The 13,866-nt window shown below is 42.8% G+C and overlaps 1 protein-coding gene across 3 annotated transcripts in view; it reads right to left on the bottom strand.

The window, feature by feature from the left end:
* The window catches only part of PPM1H (protein phosphatase, Mg2+/Mn2+ dependent 1H), a 311,989-nt gene that overhangs the window by 38,247 nt on the left and 259,876 nt on the right, over positions 1-13,866 (bottom strand). For all 3 annotated transcript variants that reach the window (XM_037847540.1, XM_037847541.1, XM_037847542.1), the window contains one exon: positions 6,266-6,373. In XM_037847540.1, coding sequence (XP_037703468.1) covers positions 6,266-6,373 — 108 coding nt within the window. The remainder of the gene's footprint in view (positions 1-6,265; positions 6,374-13,866) is intronic.

Genomic DNA, 13,866 nt, shown 5'->3' with positions numbered 1-13,866 from the left:
CATCTATGTGCTGCTACAGACTAAGGTCCACAAACACTACATTTATCAAGCTCTTCCCCTGGCTGAAGACCTTATCTACTGCCATAGGCCCTGTTCAAGGCCCTCTATAATAATTAGCTTCATTATAGCATTTAATAGTCCTTCAAGCTAATCAGCTAAGCTCAGTGACTGCCCTAAGGCAAATTTTACTTCACACCAGACCCACACCGGCTTCCTTCTTTTTCCAGTTCTGCTTATTCTCTTTCCCGAGTATGTAGTTCTCTCTCCCTTCTTCAAACTTCTCTTGTCCTTTAGGAAGCAGGAACCACAGGGTTTTATGGCTTTGGCTGGTCTCACTTTCCAACTGGTCCAAAATTCTTATTCCTTAAGGTTATGTTCCCCTAGGTTCTACTCAATAAACATAACGGGACTGCTGATCCCTATAGAAAGAACCAGTGAGATTTTGTTGTTTTGGTGCACTAGGAACAACAGCTAGGAGTTAATATTTATTATGCTAGCTTCTGAGCTAAGCACTTTAAATATGTCATTTAATTTGTTCCTCTTTTGCTGAACAACCCTATTCTCTCCCTTTTGCTGAAGAGGAAGCAGAGATTTGGGTAAAGTGATTTTGTCAAGGTCACCCAGCTGGTAAGTGAAGAGTTTGAAGCCAAGATTGATTACAAGTTCAGCTTTCTAACCCCTATCGTTCTTTAATACCCTGCCTCCTACATTTTGACAGGCCTAGGATAATTTTTTTTTTAATGAGTTTTTTCCCTCTATACCCAAAGATAATTACAACCATCATTTTGGAAAACTTTCTTCAAGACTTTTAGCTATGAATACATATTTTTAATCTACTTATGATCATACTGTTTGTATGTACAATCATAGTCTGCCTCACTTAATACAATAAAGCCATTTTCCCATGTCATTAAGCACCAATATCGTTGTTTCTTAATTGGCCTGACTACTGTTCACAATACAACAAAACATGCTCTTTATCAAAATGAGATTTTGACTTGATGCATGAAAAGTCACCAGGAATCAGAAGGTTGTAAATGTTAAGATGCAAACGAGAGATCTTAACTATTGCTCATGTTTTCATAGTAGACAACAGGGCAATCCCAAACAAAATAGTCATTATCTCTTAATATGAAAGTGAGTGCTAGGAATCCCTAAGGGTGAAGTCTTCCAGAAGATGGAGGGAAGGGAGACCAATATTTACTGACCATCTCTGACTGCATCGCTGACCTCGTGCCAGGCAATTTCATAGACATTCTCATTTACTTTTCCAATGACTTGTCAATATGGGCTTTTTTTTTTTTTTTTTTTTTACCCCACCTTAAGGAAGAGGAACGGCAGTCATTAGTAATGCTGCTGCTATACAGGAGTCCAAGGTTTCTGTTCTTTTAGGGAAGGTTGTTTCAGATGAAAGAAGAAATTTTATCTAGATAGAGAAAACTGAGAATGAGCTAAACGAGTTATAAGATACAGCTGACAGGATTCTTTAACACCAAGGAGAGGAAAAACGAATGAGAGAGAAAATCGGGCTCCTTGTGGTTCAGTCCGGCAGGGGGTGGGAGGGGGACTGCCGAGCTGAGGGAGTCGGCTTTGCAAACTGGTCCCCAAACAGAAAAAGACCTTGTTCTTCCAAGAGCCCAAAAGGAGGCTAAAGGCAACATCACCGTCTTGGACTGGAGGCTGGAAAGGGAGGGTGGAATTTAGAAGAATCCTAGCTCGAAGGAGGGCCTGTCTCAGGCCAAAGAGGGGCGTGGAGCAGAGAACATCTGGAAGGTTTAGGCTGTAGGCCTGTGCCAAGCTGCGGAGTAACATGACACTCTGTACTTTCCCCGAGGACGTTCAGGCCTGCTGGGAGTGGGAGAAGGGCTGGCAAAGAACATGTGGAGAGCCTGGGCTCCAGTGGGTTTGAGTCGACAAATGCTTCCTCACTCCAAGTGAACTCTTTTAGGACGGTATAAAAAAGTTTAATGGTGAGCTTCACTGAACAGGATGATGGGGAAAGCTCGCTGGAGAAGTTTCCCATCTCTTGCAGGAGGGCCTGCATTCTGTCTTGCTCCTCAGAGAAGACAAGGTGCTGGGAACCAGAGGAGAGTTAAAATGCCTCCTCTACTCAACCCGTGGCCTCCAGCTAACAGGCCTAAACTCTGTCAAGGAGGCCTCTGGTGGAATGCAATTCTTGGCCAGAAATCCCTGCCTTAGACCTCGGAAGGTTTGAGGGGGAGGCTCAGCAAACCTGGTGGTTGGCTGCACTCTGGGTTTGGCAAACTCAAGAATTTTCCAGTGCCTTGTGTTTAGTGAAACCAAAAATGTGTTTGGCTAGAAACCCTTCTCTAATTTTTAAACCCCTGTGCATTTTTTTACATAAATTTGATTCACATGCTTTTGATTTATTTATATTTAACTCATCAAACCGAATTAGGAGTTACAATAATGAATGGGAACAATGCTGATTTCCAAGAAGATTTTGAGCCCTTTTTCTTAGAACTAAATCACATTTTTTCCCTAACTATTAAAACTACCAGACTGATCTGGGTTTGAAACTTAAAACGCAGATGTGAAATAAAGATCTGTGCTTGGCAAAGACAAAAGCATAGCAGGGGAACAATATCCCTAGGACTTTAGTTAGAATGTGAGGTGGTCTTGGGGTGGGGGTGGGGAATGAAGACAGGAAGGGAGTCTGTTATTAGCTTGGCTTTCAGGGCTTCCAACAGAAGTCCCTAGGAATTTTTCCTGGGTATGATTTTATTACCACCTAACCAAGAAAAGGGGTTTCTGCCCCCAAAGTCTGGGGATGGGGGGTTTCCCTGAACCACCCATCTTATTTCTTCCATACTTCCAAAGTAGCCAATTCAAGCTGCTCCCCCCTTTTCCCTTCTAATTTTGCCCCCGCCCACCCCTCTCCAGGCTCTGGCCGAGGCCTCTCCATCTGGAAGCACTTAAAGTGCACAATGATTTTAATCTCATGTAAGAGAATCTTGGGATATATGCTACGTACCTATTAAGCTAAATTATGGGTGCACAATCTCATTCTGCACAATTCAGTCTGGCCTAGGTTTACACACATAAAAGGCCATTACTATATTTCTCAATTACCCATTCTATGACACCATCATTTTCCACTTCAGTCTGAGGTCAGCAATATTTTTCTGAGAAACCCTAGTCATTGAGGTCCCAAGACAAAGGTGCCTCTTCACAGCCCTTTGAACCAGTACTTAGTGGGTCTCTGGGATTCTGTCCAAAAAATTTCCTTGAATTCAGCTTCTCTCCCCTACAGGCCCTGATCTAACTAGATAGACCTAAGTACAAGCATCACTTGCTGCTTAATTCTACAACTTTGGGGGAATTATTTCACTTCCCTGGGTCTTAATTTCCAAATCTGCGAAACAGGTACAAAAATTTAATTGTGAGGATTAAATGAGATATTACATATTAAAAACTTAGTTATGCTGTCTAGTTCATACGATAACTTTCATAAAAGTTAGCTGTTACTGTTAGCATAAAAACTTCCACACCTTATTCAACTCCACAACTTCTCTAAAAGCAATTACATTTTTCCAGAGGTTGCCGATTTCCTTTAAATCCTCCCTTCCCCTCACCAATGCTGAAACCACCAACCCATTTGCTCACAGACCAGCATCATTCCAGATAGGTGGCATGAAGTTTTTGATCCATCAACTGGGATTTTTCCTCAGTCTACAGGGAGTCTTCCAACTAGGCCTAAGTTTTGATCCTAGTCTCTTCTCAGATCAACAGTAGCAGAGAGATTAGATCTAAAATCTAATAGCATATAGATCATTGTCCTTCACACCAACCTGAGCTTTTCCCACTTTACACAGAATATATATGAGTGTGTGTATGGGGGAGGGGAAAAAGGAGGTTTTTCACTTTGCCCTAAGGCATAAACCAGTTAATTAGTGTTTGTTGAGACCCTGAAGGACTTGAGATACATTTTACCTGTCCTTTTAGATAATAGAAAGGTTGAAGGCACCATTGAAGATGTCTGATAAATACCTCCCTCCCAAGAAGGGAAATAAAAACATCTATGTGTCCAGCTATAAGCCTGTGCTCTGTGCACTACAAAGAGAAGAGAATCCATGGTCCTAAATTTATTGTTTTTCTCTGGTCAAAATTAGTTTCAGCAATAATTCATGGATCCTGACGTTGGCTAGAATAGTGGGACCAGGGATCCACTGGCTTCTAGTGGAAACTTGGACACATTAGCTAGCAGTGGTCTTCATCATGCAGAATTAATATAAAGATTTAAAGAAAGAAGATTTGTAGGCCCTTAACAAATGGTAATTATTTTTTCCATCAAGCAGACCTTACTTGAACTCCCGGGTGATATCAGGAAGTGTGTGTGTCTTCTGTGCCTAATATTTAGTAGAGATTTCTCTCTCAGTGCCTTGTAACCTCCTGTATCTAGGTGTATTTTGGATGCCAGTCCCAGCGCTAAAGGACTCTAAAGGAACTATCCCTGCTTATATCTCTGCCAAAGGGATGGGCCTAGGTGGTAGTTTGTGCCCATAGATGGCTGTGGAGTAAACACATGGCCTGATGGGACAATCCATAAGTTGGCAAGTCACTTGTGGCCTAGAATAAAAAGTGAGTTAGGCCAATCAGATTCCTCTCTAGGAATGCGGAGTTGGGAGAGTGAGAAACTGAGTTGACTGACAGCAGAGACATATGGAAAGCACTGGCCACATTAACAGCTGAACCCCCTCATGGAGACTGATAAGCTCCTGGTGCTGAGGCTCTCCAGGGCTGCTGTGCTACCAAAACCCCTCTCCCAGAAAGTCTGGCCGTTCCAAGGTTCTTCCTGTGGACACCGTAAACATCTCTTCCAATATTATTAAAATTATTATCTCCTTGTTTTGAGTTAGCTTAAGTGGCTTTATGCTTCCTCCAACTGAAAGAATCTTCACTAAAATAGCACCTATGCTTGGAAAGAATATGCAGGTAGAGCTATATCTAAATGTTCTGGTTATTTCTAGTGCAAGGCATTGCTTTAACAGTTAATAACACAGTATGGCAGACACCGTTGGTTCCCAACTCCTCCTCCTTGGCTCGCTTGGAAAAGTTAAAGCTCTCTCTCCCCCAGCCTCCCCTGAAGCTAGGAGAGGTCATGTCACATGGTTCTGCCAATGAAATATCAGTGAATATCTTTTGGAACCAAATAGGTTAGCCTTTCCCTCTCCTTCTTGCCTTGAATGAAAATGTTACACTTGTAGCTAATACTGCTACGTTTTCCATGAAGAAAAAGTCAAACACAGAGATGCCAACCCTAGCGCATCTGAAGTGCTGAACCAACACTAGCAGCCATGTAATTCCAGCCTTCTAGTTATGTGAAAAAAATATACCTATAAATGACTATAGGAAAATAAATATTATAAGTTAGATTTTTCTAATATTTGGAAGCAAAATCTTTTCTCAATGATGTACTCTGTAAGTGAATGTAGAACTTAATATTGTCTCCTGCATTGTGAGAAACGTGACAATTTTTTTAACCAAACCAAATGTGTTTATAAATTAAGTTTTCCCAAACATCAACTGAGAGATAATAAGCTCCCCAAGCAATCAATATCTAACAAGGGGCTAAGGTATAGCTGTGAATAACTATGATATAAGGCAGAAAATAAATTGGCCATAAGAGTAAGTCATTCTTTGTGTATCTGGAGGAGGAAGGGACATTACTTTTAGTTGGGGAAGGGGAGAAGTCAGGGAGGGCTCTGCAAGAGAAGCATTTAAGCTAAACCCTGGAGTAAAAGAACTTGGATGTTTGGAGATGGGAAAGAAGGGCATTCTAGGCAGAAGGAATAGCTTAAGCAGAAAGCAACAAGGTCATAGTGTTCATTCTGGTGCAGGAGAAAACAAGATCAGACTGGAAAGGTAGACCCAATAATAATCAGCCCTGGATGCCAGATGAAAGAGCCTTGGCTTTATTCTCTAGGCCAAGGGGTGCTGTTGAAGGCTTCTGAGCAGCCAGGAGTCAGAGCACTTCTTTAGGAAAATTCACCTGATAGCAATATGTGGGATGGATTGGAGGAGGCAGAGAACACCTCTAAGAGGCTATGCAAGAGGTGATGAGGGTATGAATGAGGGTAGCAAGGTGAGAATGATGGAGAAAGAAGACACATTCATGAGAGAGTACAGAAGTACGTGTAACACAACTTGGCTACTGTCTGGAAATGGGGTGTGAATATGGGGAGGAATAGTGTGGAAAATAATTTTATTGTACAAAATATAAACGAAAACCTCAAGAGAGTACCTCTGGAGCTGAAGACAGGAATGGTTTTATGTAGATATTGGAGTCATGCACCTTCAGGTCATGGTCCCCAAGTCCCCTGGTCACTCCAATAGTTGCCATTACTCGGGCCTAGGAGAATAAGCAGAGGGTCATCAGAAACACTCACATTCACAGAGAAAACAGTCCTGTCAAGACCACTGTCAAGGGCTAAGAGAAATGAAATTCTTTTCCAATCTCTCCTGCCAGTCTTTCGATGCCCCTTGCTGCTAACTTACGTGAGCAGTTGTTATCAAGGAAAGGCTCACCAAAATCATGTTAGTATTTGAGGAGTGGCCTTTCTACCAATTATCTTAAGCTTAAAGAGTTGTTGCTACCTCTTTTCAGCTTTCTTTTTCAGAGACTGGAGGGAAGGGTGTCACAAAAACTAACACATGGGTGATGTCTATCTACAGTTACTGAGAAGCAGTTCAAATCAAATCCAACAGGTCCCATCTGTCTTAGTTTGCCAGGGCTGCTACGACAAATACCACACAAAGCGCTGGCTAAACAACAGGAATTTCTTGTCTCATGATTTAGGAGGTTAGAAGTCCAAAATCAAGGTCTCAACAAGCCATAGTTTCTCCCAGAGTTGGTAGCATTCTTGTGCTGGCTTGTCACTATCCTTGGAGTTCCTCGGTTTGCATCTCTGTCTCCATTACATGGCAATCTGCCCCATTTTCTGGCTCCTTATTTCTGGCTTCTACTGACTTCCCGTTTCCATGGACAGTGGTTTCTTCTGCTAAATAAGGACTCCAGTTATATGGATCAAGGCACATCCTGATTCAATTTGATCTCATCTAAATAAGATCTTTGAAGATACTATTCACAAATGAACGCATGTCTTCACTAATAACATCTTTGAAAATTCACTTTCAAATGGGTTCACACCCATTGGAAAGTGGATTAAGACTTGAACATATCTTTATGGGAGAACAGATACAATCCCCAACACCATCCATTCATCTATCCATCCATCCATGCATCAATCCTTTCATTACATACTCACTCTACAAGCATTTACTGACTACCATCTGTGTCCCTCCTTCTATGATGGGCACTGAGTAAAAGATATAAAAAGTCAGGGACACAGCTTCTGTCCTCCCAAAGCTCACCCATTATGCTTTATGGCTGGAGAATAGCAACCATTAGCTCACTCTGTAACCTACTGCTAACATCTGTGTGGAAAGGGGCAAAATGTCACTGGTGCTGTGAGCTACTCAGAGTCCCCAGGACTGATACCTCACCACCCCCAGGACTGAGACCTCGCCACCCGTGCCCTTCTCAAAACCATTTCCTGATTGCTTTAAGGAAGTGATACTGTTATACTAACACCCACGTCATCAGCCTGAGTATCACCAGGGATGCCACAGACTTGAGAACAGGGTTCCCTTATATGCTGGGTTGATTTATCCAAACATTCATTAAGCACCCACTATGTGCAGACACCATGCTGTGGGGGCCACAAATGTATGGGCTATAAGGTACTATAAAGGAAGTTGGTAAGGAAAATAAGAAGTACATATCTAACTAATAACATATAAAATGTGGTCAAATGCCAAAAGACACATAAACAAGGGGTATGGGCATTTAGAGGAGGTAAAAATTCTACAGAGAAAAATTCCCTGAGGAGGCAGCACTACAAGGACTACAGATTGGGTGGTGTGCTAGTTTGCTAATGTTGCCGGAATGCAAAACAACAGAAATGGACTGGCTTTTATAAAGGGGGTTTATTTGGTTACACAGTTACAGTCTTAAGGCCATAAAACGTCCAAGGTAACACATCAACAATTGGGTACCTTCCCGGAGGATGGCCAATGGTGTCCGGAAAACCTCTGTTAACTGGGAAGGCACGTGGCTGGTGTCTGCTCCAAGTTCTGGTTTCAAAATGGCTTTCTTCCAGGACATTCCTCTCTAGGCCACAGCTCCTCTTCAAATTGTCACTCTCTTTGCTTTTGGGGTGTTTGTTCTCTCTTAGCGTCTCTGAAGCAAGAGTCTGCTTTCAACGGCCATCTTCAAACTGTCTCTCATCTGCAGCTCCTGTCTGACCTCCTGGGCATTCTTCAGAGTGTCCCTCTTGGCTGTAGCAAGCTCACTCCTGTCTGAGCTCATATAGTGCTCCAGTAAACTAATCAAAGCCCATGCTGAATGGGTGGGGCACACCTCCATGGAAATTAACCAGAGTTATTACCTACAGTTGGGTGGGTCACATCTCCATGTAAACATTCAATCAAGGAATTACAATCTAATCAACACTAATACGTCTGCCCACACAAGATTGCATCAAAGATAATGGCGTTCTGGGGGACATAATACATCCAAACCAGCACATTCCACCCCTGGACCCCAAAATGACATGATCTCTCCATATACAAAATACATTCATTCCATCACAATTTCATAAAAACTTAAATCATTTCAGTAACAATACTTAAGTACAAGATCCCATTAAATCAGTTACAGGCATGGTTTGTCCTAAGGCATAATTCCCCTCTAGCTGTGGACCTGTGAAACTCAGAACAAGTTATGTACTTCCAATATACAAGGGAAGGACAGTCATAGGGTAAACATTCCCATTGCCATAAGGAGAAACTGAAAGGAAAACAGGGTTAACAGGACCAAAACAGTTCCTAAAACCCGAAGGGCAAACTCCATTAGATTTCAAAGTCTGAGAGTCATTTACAGAACGACATTGCATCCTTGGGGCTTGAGAAAGCGGGAGCCTAACCCTTCCTAAAGGCCTTTGAGGCAGCCGTTTCCTCTCCAAACGCTGGGGTGAGTGCTCCAACATATCCACATGTTGAGGAAACCACCTTCTCGGCCCCACCCTCCTCAAACATTGGGGCAGCACCTGGATTCTCTTCCATCTCTGGGGCCCATGCTCAACTCCTTCAGAACAGTGGGGCCAGGCTTTCTCCAGTCCCCTGGGAATGTGCTCCACCCTCTTTGAGGCCTGAGGTGGCAACATCTTTCCTGAACATCGAGGTGGAAGGCCCACCTTCGACCTCCAGGGCAAACTTACCCTTTCCATGCGTGTGGGCCACCCTGCAGTCCCAGCCTGAGACCTCCTGACTCCAGACCCCAACCTCAATGGCTCTGTCTTTGAAGAAATTTTTCCTTCAATATGTTCCTTGTCTGTCTCCTCCAGCCCAGACCAGCAGTGACTCCATATATAAAGATCTTGCAAAAATTCTGTTGGCTTCACATGAAGCACACAGGGGTCAAAGCCATCAGACAGTAGGACTTTCCATAAACCCTTTCAGGATAACTCCATCTCCAATTTTGGCTTGTACTGCAATGGTGGTTGGGTTTCATGTTTGGTTAAATCCTCACCTTAGGCTGTAGCTTCTGGGGTTCCACCCCCTGGAAGCCCAGAATTTTCCAAACCATCAGTTTCTGGTTTCTTTTAACCCAAGAGTTCAGTTCTAAGTTTATCTCTCTTCACTCACATTTTACTCTAAGCTGCAAGGAGAAGCCATGCTTTATCTACAACTTCTAGGTTCAAAATCTCATCAGCCAAGTATCCCAGCTCGTCACTTTCAAATTCTGTCCTCCATCCGACACCAGGATACAATTTTGCCAAATTCTTTGCCAGTTTAAAACAAGGATCACCTTTCTTCCAGTTTGCAACAACACATTCATCTTTTCTGCTCAAGGCCTCATCAGAAGTATCTTTAGAGTCCGTATTTCCACAGTCTCTTCAAAGCACTCTAGGCCTTTTCTATCAAGCTCCTCACAATTCTTCCAGAACCTTCCCCTTATCCATTTAAAAAGTCATTCCGACATGTTTGGTATTTACAAACACAGCAGTACCAGCACCCCAATGCTGGTACCAAAATCTGTTCTAGTTTGCTAATGCTGCCAGAAAGCAAAACAATAGAAATGGACTGGCTTTTATAAAGGGGGTTTATTTGGTTACGGGCATAAAATGTCCAAGGTAAGGCAACAATTGGGTACCTTCCCTGGAGGATGGCCAATGGCATCCGGAAAACCTCTGTTAGCTGGGAAGGCACGTGGCTGGCGTCTGCTCCAAAGTTCTGGTTTCAAAATGGCTTTCTCCCAGGACATTCCTCTCTAGGCCACAGCTCCTCTTCAAAATGTCACTCTCATTTGCTCTTGGGGTGTTTGTCCTCTCTTAGCTTCTCCGGAGCAAGAGTTTGTTTTCAATGGCCATCTTCAAACTGTCTCTCATCTGCAGCTCCTTTCTCAGCTCCTGTGCATTCTTCAAAGTGTCCCTCTTGGCTATAGCAAGCTCGTTCCTTCTGTCTGAGCTCATATGGTGCTCTAGTAAACCAATCAAGGCCCACGGTGAATGGGCGGGGCCACACCTCCATGGAAATTATCCAATGAAAGATCTCACCCACAGTTGTGATCACATCTCCATGGAAACACCCAATCAAAAGTCTCCAACCCAATCAGCACGAATATGTTTCCTGCCCACACAAGACTGCATCAAAGATACTGGTGCTTTGGGGGACATAATACATCCAGACCAGCACAGATGGAATTGAGAGAGGTGGACACAGAGCAATGGAGAGAATGTCATTCCGTGAGGAATGAATCCCATGGCCTAATCTTGGATCATCAATAATATATACAGTGTAGTGTCATGGCTCAAAGACATGAGCCTGAAGCTTCGCTCTATTACTTGGGTAATAAGAGTACCTGCCTTATAGGACTGAGGATGAAATCAATAAATGCTAAGAAACATTACCTAATCTAATACATTATCATCATCTTCATTCCATTTTCCCAAAAAGGCTGTGAATTTTGGAGCTGGTCTCAGATCAGAAGGTAGGCAGGGATTACATTACGCTGTAAATGGCACACTTTAGCTTTAAAGGCAAGAGTCGAAGGGGGTTGTTGGTAAAACGCAGATATGATCTGAATCCTGGGGATTCCTGGTCAGGGAGGCCGCAGGGAAGCCCTCCGTGGTTGTGGGAAGCTGGACTGATTCCCTTCTAGCAAAGGAAGCGCTCAACTCCAAATGCAAAACCTCTGAGCCGTTTGCTGTCCACCTGCTCTCCTCCCTGCAATGGCAGTGGCTCTGGATGGAGAAAGTTTACACCTGTATTTTAGTCCAAAGACATCTGATGTTTCTGCTAGTTACTGAACCTGTTTACAATGTATACAGGTGTTACACAAAGTCCTTCAAAGTATTTGTGGACATAAAATGAAAAGTAACAGGTGTGAAAGCACCTTGAAACTTATGGGCAGGTGTATGCAGAGTGGGAAAAGAAAACCCCTGCAAATGATCTAGGCAGAACTGAAGTCCTTCCTAATGCTGTTTTAAAGATTTTTTAAGAAACCATGGAGTCATCAGACAAAGATGGTATGCTACTTTGATTCTGGTCAAGCTTACTGTTACACGCAAACTAAAATGAAGTTATTTCAGGATATTTGTTTTTCCCAGTGCTTTGCTTTATTTTGTTTAGAAATGCTTTTTTATTTGCTAAATAAAGTAATTAAAAAAAAAAAAAAAGCAAACTGGAGATACCGTGGCTTTAAATGGGTTGACAGGTACAATGATGGAACTTGCCAGATGCACATCACAGAACTGACAAGCTTTAATTAACTGAAATGCTGGAGGAACATGATGTTCCAGTAAGTTGAACTTTTTGCTTAACTGTGAAAACCTTGCTCTTTTGTTCTGATAATCTTCTAAAAATACGTGAGTCCATTTTCCTGTTGGACTAAGGAAAGTATACTGAACACACCAGAATATATTATTAATGCTTGTACATTTACTGAAGGCCTGACGTGTACCAGATAGTGCAGGGTATGACGGTTTGGAGCTATGTGCCCCAGAAAAACATGTTCTTAGACTTGGTCCATTCCTGTGGGTGTGAACTCTTGGTGATGAGATTATTTCAATTGAGGTGTGGCCCAGCTGAGTTGGGATGGGTCTTAATCGTATAACTCAGGGTCTTACAGGGAAGGTCACTCACAGAGAGAAAGCCAAAGGAAGTAGCCAGAAGTAAAATGTCAGTGGAACCCAAAAGAGAAGGGAGAAGCCAGAAAATGCTGCCATGTGCATTACTATGTGACAGAAAAGCCAAGGACGAAGGATCACCAGCAGCCAGTCCCAGAATGCTACCATCTTCTGGGAGAAAGCATCACCTTGATGATGCCTTGATTTGGACTCCTAGCCTCAAAACCATGAGACAATAAATTCCTTTTGTTTACAGCAACCCATTGGGTGGTATTTGTTTTAGCAACAAGGAAACTAAAACACAAAGTATCACCAGAAATCTCAGTCTCACAAAGAACTATAGCTACAAGCGTAGGTAAATTGGGTTGAATGATAAGAATGAATGGTGCACTAATATTCCTATCAGGAACAGTGACTCATCCCTGTAACGTCTCAAGAAAGGGGCGGTGTTCTAGTTTGCTAATGTTGCCAGAATGCAAAACACCAGAAACGGAATGGCTTTTATAAAAGGGGGTTTATTTGGTTACACAGTTACAGTCTTAAGGCCATAAAGTGTCCATCAACAAAGTGTACCTTCACTGGAGGATGGCCAATGGTGTCCAGAAAACCTCTGTTAGCTGGGAAGGCACATGGCCGGCGTCTGCTCCAAAGTTCTGGTTTCAAATTGGCTTTCTTCCAGGACGTTCCTCTCTAGGCTGCAGTTCCTCAAAAATGTCACTCTTAGTTGCTCTTGGGGTGTTTGTCTTCTCTTGGCTTCTCCGGAGCAAGAGCCTGCTTTCAATAGCCATCTTCCAACTGCCTCTCATCTGCAGCTCCTCTCTCAGCTCCTGTGCATTCTTCAGTGTCCCTGTTGGCTGTAGCAAGCTCGCTCCTTCTGTTTGAGCTTATACAGTGCTCCAGTAAACTAATCAAGGCCCATGCTGAATGGGTGGGGCCACACCTCCATGGAAATTACCCAATCAAAGTTATCACCCACAGTTGGGTGGGGCACATTTCCATGGAAACAACCTAATCCAAACTTTCCAACTTAATCCCCACTAATATGTCTGCCCCCAAAAGACTGCATCAAAGAACATGGCTTTTTTTCTGGGGGACATAATACATACAAACTGGTACAGGCGGGTTAGTTTAAAAATGATCCCCAAGTGGATCAGATACATATGCTTCATTTCCCTCCAAGAAATGCGTCCTTCCATTGAAATCACTGCTGGTCTACACTGAGCCCAAAACCTAATCTTGTGTGCCTGCTCTCTTTTTCTCATACATACACACTCACTCTAACACACACACACACACACACACACACACACACATACAAAAGTCCTGTCTATGAAGACATCCTTCAGTTTGCTTATGTGTTACTTCTTTCTGACAAAAAATATCAAATGCTGAAAAAATTTCAGTTGAATTCTTCTTTACATGGCTACATTTTTCATCTCTAATCGGAACTCTTAGTAACAAGTTGAAACATATGAGTATTCAGACGATGAACACAATGAATCAGAAGATGATTGTCCTTATTGGGAAATGTCTTCAAAGTTTCTTCATCTCGTGCCCTGATTTCAAACTCCAAGTCTCTACTCGTGGACCACTGTAAAATCTATGTATGGCCTTCCTTTGGCTCAACACTGGGCTGCTCAGTGTTTGATCCTGC

This window comes from Choloepus didactylus, chromosome 8 (assembly GCF_015220235.1).
Source record: "Choloepus didactylus isolate mChoDid1 chromosome 8, mChoDid1.pri, whole genome shotgun sequence".
Taxonomy (NCBI): Eukaryota; Metazoa; Chordata; class Mammalia; order Pilosa; family Megalonychidae; genus Choloepus; species Choloepus didactylus.
The sequence above is the reverse complement of the archived record's forward strand: the minus strand, read 5'-3'. Positions and strand labels throughout refer to the sequence as shown.